The sequence below is a fragment of the Sorex araneus genome, chromosome X (assembly GCF_027595985.1).
Source record: "Sorex araneus isolate mSorAra2 chromosome X, mSorAra2.pri, whole genome shotgun sequence".
NCBI classification, from domain to species: Eukaryota; Metazoa; Chordata; class Mammalia; order Eulipotyphla; family Soricidae; genus Sorex; species Sorex araneus.
Genome location: NC_073313.1, coordinates 203,464,511 through 203,478,946, shown reverse-complemented (window position 1 = coordinate 203,478,946; position 14,436 = coordinate 203,464,511). Strand labels below are relative to the sequence as shown.

The 14,436-nt window shown below is 41.1% G+C and overlaps 1 protein-coding gene across 1 annotated transcript in view; it reads left to right on the top strand.

Moving 5' to 3' along the window:
• The window catches only part of LRP2 (LDL receptor related protein 2), a 186,506-nt gene that overhangs the window by 50,382 nt on the left and 121,688 nt on the right, over window positions 1–14,436 (top strand). The window contains exon 5 of the mRNA XM_055121247.1: window positions 897–1,013. Within this exon, the coding sequence (XP_054977222.1) occupies window positions 897–1,013 (117 nt within the window). The remainder of the gene's footprint in view (window positions 1–896; window positions 1,014–14,436) is intronic.

The window sequence follows — 14,436 nt, the reverse complement described above, 5'->3', positions numbered from 1 at the left end:
GTCTCCGTGTTATTTTTCCAGCCCCTGCTAGAAATACAGAAGTATACTTAATCCTCTATAGCCGTGTTTCCCAGAGTTGGTGGAAGCTCTGGAACCATGGACAGGGGCAGAAGTAGCCTCAGGTGCATTGGAGAGGGGTGGGTATTGTGGGGAACAGGTGCTAAGTGGTTGGGAATCTAAGTTTGGAATCCCTGCACTTTTGCTTTAGCAAAAGGTTAACCTTGAATGATTGGAAATGGGTAAAAGTTATTTTGTTAATCATTTGCCAATGAAAGAATTTTGTTTCTGAGGGGGAAGCATTTAAGCTTCTACCTGCAAAATACTTTTTTGAAGAAAGTTCTTTTATTGAAAGAAGTTCAGTTATAAAAATTTGAGAGGGGAGAAAGAGAGGATATACATGTTCAAGACAGAGCAGGAAAAACCCAAAGTTCTCCTGCCCACCCCCCCCCCCCCGCCCTCCGACTATCATGAAGGGTTACTTCTGGCTCTAATATCTTTTCAGGGATCACCTCTGACAGTGCTCAGGATTAAACCAGGGTTGTTTGTGTGCAAAGCAAGCACCTTCCTTACTGTATTATCTCTCTGGAGTATCTGCAAAATTCTTACTTATCTCATTTACATGTAGCTTTTTAATTAAGTGAATTCTCAACATTTTTGATGTAATTTACACTAGTATGCATGAGTGTGACAGGAGTCTGTGCATTTTTATAATATTCTGAAAGTGCCTTAACTTTTTGTATTGCCTCCTCCTTTTCTTGGGGCAGCTCATGACCCTATAAATTTTATTTGCAGTATAAACTCTACCTACCTTTTAAACCTCATCATTTATTTAGCAGCAGATAATTAATTATTTATTTGGCAGTAATTAAGAAGCAATATTTTTTTTCCCTTCACAGCTGGCCCCTCATGTAGAAGCCGTCAGTACACATGCTCCAGTGGAGAATGTATCCCACTTGTGTATAGGTGTGACCACGTCCAAGACTGCGCTGATGGAAGTGACGAGAAGGACTGCCGTGAGTCTTGTTCCGTCTTTCCTCTGTATTTGGTTTCATCTCTGTCCCTTTGGCATTTTAATCAATTTGTTAGGTTTGTTGATGGAAGGAGATGTCAACAATATGACTTTCGTGATTGAAATGTCTTGGCAGATTCTTTTGTGGATTAGAGGTGATGTTCTGATAGGAGTCTATTTTTACCCAAGTATTTAAGTGCTCTCTGCCTTGTATTTCTTCCTTTAAAATATTATTTTATTTTATTCCTTATTAAAATGACAGCATAATATGTAAGGTTGTCAGTGATTAGCACATAAGTGAAACACAAACCAATATATAAGGTTTATGTATTTCCATGTGTCTGCTTTCAGGACACATTATAAGACACTTCCTACCCATTTTATATAATTACCACATCATATTTAATGGAGTTCAATCAGTAGGCAATAAATCATAGGAGTTACATACACACACACACACACACACACACACACCCTCACACCCACACCTCTCCGAGAGCCCAGTAAGCTACCGAGAGTATCCCACCTACACAGGCAGAGCCTGGCAAGCTACCTGTGGCATATTCGATATGCCAAAAACAGTAACAATAGGTCTCATTGCCCTGACCCTGAAAGAGCCTCCAATCCTTGGGAAAGAGTAGTAAGGAGAGGCTGCTAAAATCTCTGGGCTGGAAGTAATAGAGACATTACTGGTGCCTGCTGGAGTAGATCAATGAACAATGGAATGACAGTGATACAGTATTTCCATTACTAAATATAGAGTGCAATCCTGGGGTATTATGGAGTAAAATGTAGAAATACATTGTTTAGAAATAAGAGTCTGGAATTATTCTGTCAATCCACTGGTCCACCTGAATACAGCTTCAGTCAGATACAAGTTTCTCATAATAGCCCCAAAATTTATCATTTATAAAATTATCCAAAAAAATCCTAGAGTTTATATGCTTCCCTCTTAAAACTCATTTTAGGTATACTGTATTTCATATGTTTGCTATGTGTTCTGTTATAATCTCCTTTCTTTTGATTTTAAGTTTATGTTTCAAGCTTTGCGGGAGTTATTTGAACATTTCTGCATTCTAATGATTGCTAGACAGATTTTGTGTATCTTAGACACTGCTTACAGACCAAGAAGCTCACAGTCCAGAGTTGGGGGACTTGTTCAAGGCTCCACAGTGTTTGGCACCCGAGGGCTTAATCCATCTTCTGCTTCCAAGTCTGGTGATTGCTCTTCCTGAAGGACTTTATTTACAAGGGAAAATCCTACCTTGTACAAGTTTAAGAGAACTAGTGGTCTGTGCTACCAGCCAGCAGTCTGTCTTTATCCCTTATTTACAAGTTGAGAAAAATGAGTGCTTTATTGCAAATGCAATGGGGCCAGTGAAAATGCTGCTTTAGGGAAAATAATGGCAGCTGAAGCAGAATGCTTGGATTTATTCCATGTGAACACCCTGCAGCCAAGTGTAAAGTCACCAGTCCGACTGCCTCATGACGTTGCCAATGGATCTTACGTTATAAAAGCTGGTGGTACCAGTATCCAAGCAGCTTTTATAAAAAGGAATGAAGGAAAGGAAGGAACTTAAAGGAATTAACTTGGGGAAGAGAACCAGATTCATTTTGTTCCTGGAATCTCTCTCTCTCTCTCTCTCTCCTTACACACACACACACACACACACACACACACACACACACACACACACACACACACACCCCACCCCTCATCTGTGCTGAGGGCTTGCTCTTTGCTCTATCTGCAGTCAGAAATCATTCCTAGCAGGGCTCAGAAGACCATAGACCATATAGGGTTCTGGAAATTGAACCCTGTTCCGTTGCATGTAAAGGAAGTGCCACAATTTACTGTGCATCATTTTGGTCCTTGTTTCCAGAATCACTTAAGTGGAGAACACTTCAGGCAGGGCTCACCTTTCCAATACAAGTCATACACACATAGGGGTGCTTAATCATGTGGTGTTCTTTTCTAGTTATCTCTACCTTGTTTAATTATTGCCATGCATTATTTATGGAGGAATGTAAAAAGTCTAACAAATTGCAGGAAATAAAGAAAAAAATTGGCATATTTTGCTAGTGCTTTGACTTGGTAGGCAAAAGGACGCAAATGAATTGGATCAAAGTCTTTAGAAAGTGCTATGAAAGGAGTGGGGTGGGTTGGGGAAGGCATCCCTCAGTTTAATTTTCCCTCCTGGAGCTCTAGTGGGAAGTGGGAAAGGGAACTGGATGTTCTCAGAGCACCAATCACTATCTCAGGTAATATTCACATTAATAGCACAGGGTAAATGAAGCATCTCTGTTGTTTAGAAACAAGGATTATCTTAGTCCCAAACTCTATACCTGGCATCTTGGAATACTTTTTTTAGTGGTGGAAATTTATAAACTGTTATCGCCTGAAGCTCACTTAACTCTGTTGTTTAAGAAGTTATTTGTCTTTGGCTTGCTTATTAACTTTATTATTAAGGCATTGAGATTTACAAAGTTGTTCATGAGACAGTTGTTTCAGTCATACAATGTTTTCTAATTTAATAATAATTCAGTATGACTTTTCCTCCACAAGTTCCCTCCCACCTCTCAGGCCTGCCCCTCTGGAAATTACATGGTATTACTTTAAACATTTTTTGTTTTGCTGTTCTCAGGGTTTGACTCCTGATTTTGTGCTCAGGGATCTCTCCGGGGTGGGGGGGGGGTTCAGGGGACAATGGAGTACTGGGGATTGAGCCTATGTCAACTACACGCAAGACAAGTGCCTTACCTAATATAATATCTCTCCAAACCCTGCGTTTTTTCCTTTTAAGAAAAGTTACATATACAAAAGCAGAATAAACTGTGCAATGAGCCCATATGTACTCATCTGTCAGTTATCAATGCTCTCAGGGCTATGTTGTCCTGCCTGCATTTTTTTCCTTTATCTCCTTCTCTCCTTCACCTCCCACAGTGGCTGGAAATCCCTATTTGGAACCATTTATTCAATATAAAACATATAAAGATATATCAGATAGAAAATATATATCATATATCAGATATATAAAGATCAGATATAAAACTCATGAATGTGTAAACATTTAGTACTTGTCTGTAAATAGGAAACATTATAACAAATTTACAATCATACCTTAAAAATGAGTGTTTAGATTTTAAAATATCCCAATTTTTAAGATTATTTATATAGTTTGATTATTTGTATATAAATCCAAATAAAATTTGAAAGTGTATGTCTATCAATTTGGGTTTGCTTTCTATTTCTATTCCTTGAACTCTCACTCTTAATTTGTTGGAAAAACTAAAGTCACTTTGTCCTAGAGTTTCCTACAATCTAGGTTTTGCTCATTGTATCTGATATCCTCAAACATGTTCTTCTGTCTCCTGTATTTCCTGGATGTTGGTAGATAGATCTGGAATAAGGTCTGTTAACCTTTATATTAACTACATTTAGGGCCAAATAATTGGTTATTATAGAGCACTGTCTTTGCATTGTAGGACATTTATGATTTTTTATTGAATCACTTTGAATAACTGTGAGATACAGTTACAAATTTTCATGATTAAGTTTTACTCATGAAAAAACTAAATCCCTCCACCAGTGTGCATTTTCTTTTTTTCTCTTCCTTCCTTCATTCCTTCCTTCCTTCCTTCCTTCCTTCCTTCCTTCCTTCCTTCCTTCCTTCCTTCCTTCCTTCCTTCCTCCCTTCCTCCCTCCCTCCCTTACTCCCTCCCACCCTCCCTCCTTCTCTTTCTTTCTTTCTTTCTTTCTTTCTTTCTTTCTTTCTTTCTTTCTTTCTTTCTTTCTTTCTTTCTTTCTTTCTTTCTTTCTTTCTTTCTTTCTTTCTTTCTTTCTTTCTTTCTTTCTTTCTTTCTTTCTTTCTTTCTTTCTTTCTTTCACCGTGGGGTACAGTTATATACTTACAAACTTCCATGTTTGCGTTTCAGTCATACAAGGATTGAGTAACCATTCCTCAGTGACCATTCTCCACCATCAATGATTCCAGTATTCATACCACGAGCCCCCCCCCCGCCCGCCCCCCGCAAACCGCCTCTGTGGCAGGGCATTCCCTTTTGTTCTCTCTCTCCTTTTCAGTGTGCCTTTTCTACCACCAGTGTTCCCAGCATCCGTCCCACCACCCCCACCCATGTGGCAGGCACCTTCCTTCTTACACTTTGTCTGTTTTGGGCCATTATGGTTTGCAATAGAGACATTAAGAGGCTATCATGTTTGGTCCTTAGTCTACTTTCCGCATGCATCTCCCATTCCGAACAATGCATTGTGGAATATTTATCATATCCCTCGCAGCTATCCACTAGGAACCAGCAGCACCTCCCAGTTGTAACACAAAATGTTGTCTTTGCAGAACAGTAGAGAAAAAGCTTTTACTTTCATTCTCAGTAAAGACCTGAGCAGATGCAAGAAGGTGTGTGTGCTAAGGGGAGTAGAGATAAGGGCCAGTAGGATCGCACCACGGCTTACATGCTGGGGGAAAAGGCAGCTAGGATAGAGAAAGGACCACTAAGTAAATGATGGTTGGAGGGATTGCTTGGGATGGGAGATGTGTGCTGAAAGTAAACATTGGACCAAACATGATGGCCCCTTAGTACCTGTATTGCAGACCATAACTCCCAAAAGGAGAGAGAAAGAGGGACTGTGCTTACCACAGAGGCAGAGGCTGGAAATAGGTGGGGGTGGTGGGAGGGATACTGGGAACAATGGTTGTGGAGAATGGGCACTTGTGGACGGATGGGTGCCGATCATTGTATGACGGAAATGTAATCATGAAAGTTTGTAAATCTGAACTCTATCTCACAGTGATTCACAAAGGCAGCAGTGCTTCATATACAAAGGCAGATAATTTCCATAGGTGGCACTTGTTGTCTGGCAGTGATATAAATAGTTGTTGCTGAAACTCATTTAGTCATAAAAGTGCTCACTTATTTTAATGTCACTTAAAAATTTATTGAATCACCTTGAGATAGTTACATGCTTTCATGTTTGGGTTACAATCACACAATGATCAAACACCCATCCCTCTACCAGTGCACATTCCCCACCATCTATGTCCGCAGTTACCCCTCCTGTGTGATAGCACAGTGGGTAGGGTGTTTGCCTTGCACATGGCCGACCCTGGTTTGATTCCTCTGTCTTTCTTGGAGAGTTCGGCAAGCTACTGAGAGTATCCCACCCGCACGGCAGAGCCTGGCAAGCTGATATATTCAATATGTCAAAAACCGTAACAACAAGTCTCACAATGGAGATGTTACTGGTGCCTGCTCGAGCAAATCAATGAACAATGGGACAACAGTGAGACAGTGTTATAGTGCTATTTTATAAAGTTGTTCACAATAATTGATTACATTCACTATTTCAACACCAATCCTACCACCATTAAACTTTCCCACCACCGTTATTTCGAATATTCCCACCACCACTCAAGCCTGCCTGCCACTGGCAGGTGCTAATTTACTTTGTATTGTTTGTTATGAATAACATGAGATGTTGTACAGCCACTTTTGCAGCTGTGCACTCCTGGAATTCTAAAATTTTAAATAATTGGGGTTTGGAGAATTCTATAGCGAGCTTATTGGTTCTGAGATTCATTTATGAGTTTCTGCATCATGGCTGTTAATGTGCTTAAATGGCACCCACAAGCAGTTCATGGGCATGACAGCCAGGACCCTTAAGGGGCAAGGAGATGAGAAGGCCTGCCCCGGAGCCCTCTGAAACCTAGAGGTTTCAGTCACTGGTCCCACGTACCTGGGTTTTTCATTGGGCTCTTGAAGTTTGAGACTGCTAGGATTCATTTGGGGCAGGTGGTGTGTTGATGCTGGCTCCCAGCTGAGGCACACCAGTGAAATCAACATGGCACAAAGTCCAGAGACATCCAGGCAGTTCAGTTCCGAGATTCATTTGTGAGTCTCTGGAAATGACTGTTAATGTGCTTAAGTGGCACCCAGAGGCAGCCAACTCAGGTTTGACTTCTGGCATCCCATATGATCCTCCAATCCCGCTAAGGAGTGATCTTTGAACGCAGAGCCAGGAGTAAGCCCCGAGAAGCACCAGTGTGACCCCAGACCAAAACCAAAGGCAAAAAAAAAAAATAAGGAGGGAGGATCCTTGACATGAATTTGGAGTTGGCTGAAAATTTCTTCTTTCATTTTTTTGTGTGTGATACACTCCTGTAGGCATGAGGTATCTTACTTTTTGACAACTAATTATGAATATTTAGTGACTCCTGATAGAGATGCACCAATATAGATTACTCCTGTAGCACTGTATTGTGTGTTATGAAAAACCATGTTTAAAAAACTGGGGGCTGTATATAATGTAGAAATAAAAATGGAAAATAATTTTGGATGGCAAATAATGCAGCTGCCTATATGTAATAGACATCTGAACTTGTTCTGCTAATAGTTTTACAATTAGCAGATTACAATTTTTTTTTTTTGCTTTTTGGGTCACACCCAGCCATGCACAGGGGTTATTCCTGGCTCTGCACTCAGGAATTACCTCTGGCGGTGCTCAGGGGACCATATGGGATGCTGGGAATCGAACCCGGGTCAGCCGCGTGCAAGGCAAACGCCCTACCCGCTGTGCTATCACTCCAGCCCCAGCAGATTACAATTTAAATGTGTAGAATTAGTTTTATATGAGAAGTTTTAATGCCATTGTTTGATTTAAATCTTGTTTTATACTATAATCAAATTTATTTAAAATTTTTCTCTTTTACGCTTACTGCAAATAATCAAGGAGTTTTTGAAACCATTGATTTTAAACATTTTTTTTCAAAACCAGCCAACATGAAAACGAAACAACTATAGTCATTTTGTATTTTTAAGTTTAGAAATAGAACATGAATCTGGTAGAAACCTCATTTGCAAATCTTAACATTATAGCACACAGCAATTCTTGCTCATTTAGTTAATAGTTTGTAGTGGCCTTTGATTGAAATAGTACAGTTTTTTTTAAAAAAAACAGTTAAGTAAACAGGCCTTTTCTCCCTTTCTATTGAGTGCCATATTAAAATGCTTGTGGTGTGAGTAAAACTATCGCTAATTATCATTGGTTTGTAGCGCTCCTTTTTTGGGGGGGACTGAGGAATGCCAAAGAAAGGGTAAAATCCCTGTTACAATGAACGCTTTCTTGCTGGTAATCAGCCGTGTTTGGTCTGTCTGCATCTGAGGCTGCTTTGTTCCTAAAGTTTTATTTCTATTGACTTTCTGTTCTTTAGAATTTAAACATTTTTCTTTATCTCTCTAACCTCTGAAACCCCAAATGGGGGAAAAGTTGATGGGAAATGAGGAGGATTATTAAAGTCATTCTGTGAACTGTGACCGTACATGAAAAACATTTTGTTCTTTAAACTTATTGCCACATTTATGCTGCCCAGTGAGCTTTGCTCTTAGTGGAGGGACTGAGCTAATCTTACATATCGCATCAGAGATCTGCCTTCTTTTTTTTTTTTTTTTTTGCTTTTTGGGTCTCACCCATCGATGCTCAGGGGTTACTCCTGGCACTCAGGAATTGCTCCTGGCAGTGCTTGGGGGACCATATGGGATGCCGGGGATGGAACCCGGGTCGGCCGCGTGCAAGGGAAACACCCTACCTGCTGTGCTATCGCTCCGGCCCAAGATCTGCCTTCTTATAGTAAGATAGGACTCTGAGAAAAATGTCCTATTTAGGCTCCATCACAGAAGCATTTCCCTGTTATCCTCTTTTTTTTTTTTTTTTTTTTTTTGCTTTTTGCTTTTTGCTTTTTGGGTCACACCCAGTGATTCACAGGAGTTACTCTGGTAACTCAGGAATTACCCCTGGCGGTGCTCAGGGGACCATATGGGATCCTGGGAATCAACCCAGGTTGGCCTTGTGCAAGGCAAATGCTCTACCCGCTGTGCATTTGCCTTGCACAGCCCCATCCCTGTTATCCTCTTATCTTTAGGGGTTTCTCTCCAAGACCCAATTGGTACCTAACATTGTAAATAGTACCAAGTCTTATGTATAATTAGTCAGTTTAACTGATAGATCAATTTGTATATACCTATCAATTTACGTATACTGATTAGCTTAACTTAATTTATCTTACAGTCATAGTAATAGAGTAATAATAATATACTCAACAATGACAGTATTCTGTAATGAATGTGGTATCTTATTGTGCATGTTTTCAGACCACAATTAACTTGGAGTGACGGAAAACTGTGCTGTGTAAATGCCCCCGCCTTTATAAGGACCTCAGGGCACGGCCAGCTACCACCAAATTTCTCTGTGCTTTTGCATAACAAAGTTCCATAAGATTGCCTTTAATCACTGATTCCATTTCCTCTCTTTCTTTAAGTTTTTCATTTTAACAAAAATTTTTATGCACCATTATTTACAATCATATTTATGATATGGTTTCACCCAATGGTAGTTCTGGCACCTCCTCCTCCACCAGTTTCTGCTCGTCCCACCAATGTCTCAGGTTCTCCCCTCCACCTCCGCCCATCTTCTTCCATTCTTGAACTCACTGCAAACAGTCCATGTCCTCAATTTCTTGAATAATCTGCATCACCGGTGACCCACATTTCTTTAAACTTACTGACTCTTGCTCTGAAATTGCTGCACACTCCCCCTGGCCCCCAACTGTTTGTCTTTTTGGATCACACCAACTGTACTCAAGGCTTACTCTTAGCTCTGTGCTTCAGAGACAACTCGTGGCAGGGCTGGGGATCATATGTGGTGCTGGGGATCAAACCAAGGTTGGCCTCATGCAAGGCAATACATCCTTCTTGCTATACTATTGCTCTGGTCCCTGATAGTGCCTCTTTACAGCATTTTTATTCTTTCCCTTCTTATGCTACTAAGTTACTGCAACTTCCCCCGCCCCCCCAGATGGCTCTACATATTAGAATGTCTGTCCTCCTACTTTTTATTATTTATTTATTTATTTGCTTTTTGGGTCACACCCGGTGATGTACAGGGGTTACTCCTGGCTCTGCACTCAGTAATCACCCCTGGCGGTGCTCAGGGGACCATGTGGGATGCTGGGAGTCCGTGTTGGCCGCATGCAAGGCAAACGCCCTCCATACTGTGCTATTGCTCTAGCCCCTCTCCTACTTATTGTGCCAGTAAGTTCTGTGAGTGCAAATACAGAGTAAATTCTGTGAGTGCAGGTAACTTACGGAGTTCATCTTTAGTACGGTCCAGGTTATGCAATATTCTTTGAAGGAAATGTTTTTCATTTATTTATTTATTTATTTATCTTTTGGGGTCACACATAGCAATACCCATGGGTTAGGAATTCCTCCTGGCGGTGTTCAGGGGAGTATATGAGACACCTGGAATCGAATCCAGGTTGGCTGCGTGCAAGGCAAATGCCCTACTCCTGTACTATTGCTCTGTTCAAGGAATATTTTTTTTAAACAGCAATGGAAATTTGACTATGCATGTAAATTTTATTTTAGAATCCAGTTATTATAACAACATCTGGGAAAGTAAATATATTTTATCTAGGATAAGATCTTTAGATGGAGGTAGCACTGTCAACCCACTGACTGCTAGTATACTGACTTTTACCCACTAATGAGTTACAGTGAGCCCTTAAATTATCTTGGGCCAGGTTCCCAGCTGGGGAACTAAGCCACATTCATTTCTTGTTGTGGATGAAGCCCGTAATTCTGTAGCTGAGTTAGTTTTTTTTTTTTTTTTTTTTTGTCTTTCCAATTAGACTTTGTTTGTTCTGCCGAGATGAGTCACTTGTGATAATACTAAGGAAGAGATAGGAGTGAGACGAAGGGGCTGTGTGGCCTTGAATGAAGACATAGCAGGGTTTCGGATGTATTTAAAGGATAGAGAGCCTGCTTCTCTTGTGTGAGCCCTTGAGTTTAAACCCTGGTACCATAAAACAAGGGGAATAAAGAACACACCAGTTGTTCATGCCTCTTGCTGTCCCATTTTGTCATAACTATATGGACAACCAAAATAAATACACACTGTTCCATAACTACTCCTAAGTAGAACCAGCTCCACTAAATCTGGGGTACTCTGAAGAGGTTTTTTTAACCAACTTTGTAGATTGCTTCCTTGGTCCCTCCTTCCCTTCTTTCTCCCTTCTTCCTCCCTTCCTTCTCTCTTTTTTGGAGGCTATACCTTGTGAGTAGCTGGCCCACACGGCAGAGCCTGGCAAGCTACCCGTGGCTTATTCGATAGTCCAAAAACAGTAACAAGTCTCACAATGAAGATGTTACTGGTGCCCGATTGAGCAAATCGATGAGCAATGGCATGACAGTGATATAGTGACAGTGACCTTGTGATGGGACTGGAGCGATAGCACAGTGGGGAGGGCATTTGTCTTGCACGCGGCTGACCCAGATTCGATCCCTCCATCCCTCTCGGAAACCCTGGCAAGCTACCAAGAGTATCCCCCCCAAACAGCAGAGCCTGGTGAGCTACCGGTGGCGTATTCAATATGCCAAAAACAGTAACAACAAGTCTCACAATGGAGACGTTACTGGTGACTGCTCGAACAAATCGATGGACAACAGGATGACAGTGCTACAGACGGTACAGTGTTACCTTGTGATGGTTATGGGTTACTCTTGGATCTGCATTTAGAGATCATTCTTGGCAGGGCTTATAGAACCAAAGGGGGTGCTGTGCTAGAGTCAAAATTGGATCCTCTTTATGCAAGGCAAGTGCCCTACCCAGTCTTTGACCTTTCATAGGCTCTTTTCTAATGCAAGGCTCAGACCAGCCACCACAAATAGAGACCACTGAGGCATTGGTACCCCAGTTTTTCAAGGTCAGTCAGGTGAGGAAAACGAGGTATCAACGCGTTTCCTTTTGGTGGGCTCTGTTTGAACTCATTTGCTTTGCTTTGTCTTTCTAAGAGGGTGCTGAAATTCTATTTCTATTTTAAATATGTATCTAATTTTTTTAAAAACTTTTTATTTTTTATTCATTTTTTTTTGGATTTTTTTGGGGAGGTTACACCTGGCAATGCTCAGGGGTTCTTCCTGGATCTGCATTCAGGAATTACTCCTGGCAGTGCTCAGGGTGCCATATGGGATGCTGGGAATCAAACCCAGGTCAGCTGTGTGCAAGGCAAAATGCCCTACCTGCTGTGCTATCATTGCAGCTCCTGTGTCTTGTTTTTTGAGGCCACGTCTGGCAGTGCTTGGGATAACTCCCGGCTCTGTACTCAGGAATCACTTTTTGTGGGCTCTGGGGACCATGTGGGATAACAGAGATCAGATCAAATCTTGCCCAGTTCTTGCAAGGCTAGACCCTTATTTATCCACTGTACAATCTTCCACTTTTTATTGGAAATCACTTCTCTCTTTTCTTCTATGTCCCTCTAACCTTGGTTTTGACTAGGGTATGGATAGATTGGTCCCCTTCTCCTTTTAGAATGTTTGTGCAGTCTTTATCCTCTTGTTTGTCCTGGTACTCTGGGAAAGCTGTATTCCTGGTTTTCTGGAATTTTGAGGTCTTTAGAAGAAGGCATTTCCATGAATCATGACAATTTTGAGACAGTCCTGCTTCTCTGGACTTCCAAAAAAAAAAGGAGCAGGAAACTGAATGGAAAAAAGACTTCTCCTTGGATTTTATCTTTTCATACTCTTATTTAAAGTATTAAATTTCATTCAATCTCATTGCTATAATGAAGCTGTAAGCAGTAGCTGTATTTATTCAGTGATTAGGGGCATATCTTGTGTAGTCAGATACTTGACTTATAATTACAGCTCTCCAGCTGACCAGGTGCAATGTCCTTCCCTCCCCGTAACCCCAATGTCTTAGGCTCCTCATCAATGAAGTATAATAGTAATAACTTATTTATGGAGCTGTTATAGGGATGGAACTAGTAGTGTACTTAGGTTCTGGCACATGGCTTTTCAATACATGTTATTGAATATCACTGTCACTGTCATCCCGTTGCTCATCTATTTGCTCAAGCGGGCACCAGTAATGTCTCCATTGTGAGACTTGTTACTGTTTTTGGCATTGGATACACCATGGGTAGCTTGCCAGGTTCTGCCATGCGGGTGAGATACTCTCAGTAGCTTACCAAGCTCTCCGAGAGGGATGGAGTAATTGATCCCAGATTGGCTGCATGCAAGGCAAACGCCCTACCTGCTGTGCTATTGCTCCAGCCCAACCAGAACCTTAAACTCTCTCTCCCATCCCCCCCCTCTCAAAGATTTGTCTTCCTTTCCTCCCCATGTTTGCTTTATTGAAAATGCCTCCAGAATCAATTCTATGCCATTTCCAGTTACCCATAAAAAGTAGCCAATAAAAACATCTCTTACTACACTTTCCCTTTACTTATAGCCCTGCAGGACATTTCAGTGACACGTTGAATTTGCTTCATGTGGACAGGTCTACAACATTAGACTCAGGCTCACCAAGTGAATAAACAGTCAAACAAAAAGTAGGATTTTAGATAGATACTCATAGGATTGTAGCCTTCCCTTTCCTTGAGTCGACTGGAATATAAATATTTTTCTTTTCTAGAATAGAAATTTTCCAGAGATAAAGAATCTGTTATTTTATACTTGATTCACTGGTCACTCAGTTTTGAAAAATTATTGCTGGTGGGGGGTGTGGGTACACACCTGGCTCTATGCTGGCAGGAGCAGGGGGTCTGTATGCAGTACTGGGGATCAAATCCAGATGGGTTGCATGCAAGGCAAGTGCCTTACCTGTTATGCTATCTTTCTGGCCCCACACTCTAGGACATGAAATACTAAATATTTTCAGTCTTTAATGTAGCTGAGTAACTGAATTCTTTCTGGCAGGCATATACTTCCGGTTCACTTGCAAAAGGTTTTCAGGGGTGGAAAGGGGGAAAACTTGATTATCAGCGTGGATGGAGACAGGAAAGCTGTTCATTCCTCATTGCCTAGGGTCAACCTGCTGACCTTTGACCAAAACAACCCTCTCCCTGAAGACATCAAGCTGGCCTTGTTTGTTGGGGGAATGAGCCTTGTCAGTAAACATTGAGTCTTGTCAGCCGGGTTACTGCTTTTTTTTTTTTCTTTTCCTTTTGTGTTTTATGGCACTGGCTCTTAAATAGCAGGATGCTGAGAATAAGAGAATAAGAGATCCGCTTAGTATATTTGTCCCCAATCTTTCATATCTGCAGTTATCTACCTTAATAAGGTAGGCCAAATAAATTTAACTCCAGACTGATAGCTTATCTATGGCAAAGAGCTGGACTTTCTAAGATTTCTTCTACTTGCTGCTGCTCTTGAAAGGATAGATAACACTGACTCTGATTCATGGGGGATGGGCAATGCTGGCAGGATTCAACTGGCATCTAGCGTCTTTTAAAGGGGAGAATTAATCAACGGTCCTGTGACCCTTTGAAGATACATTTGCGAAGCACAGCATCTCAAGTGATGAAAAGGAAACCAAACCCCTAAGCACTAACTTTTATAATTAGACTTAAAAT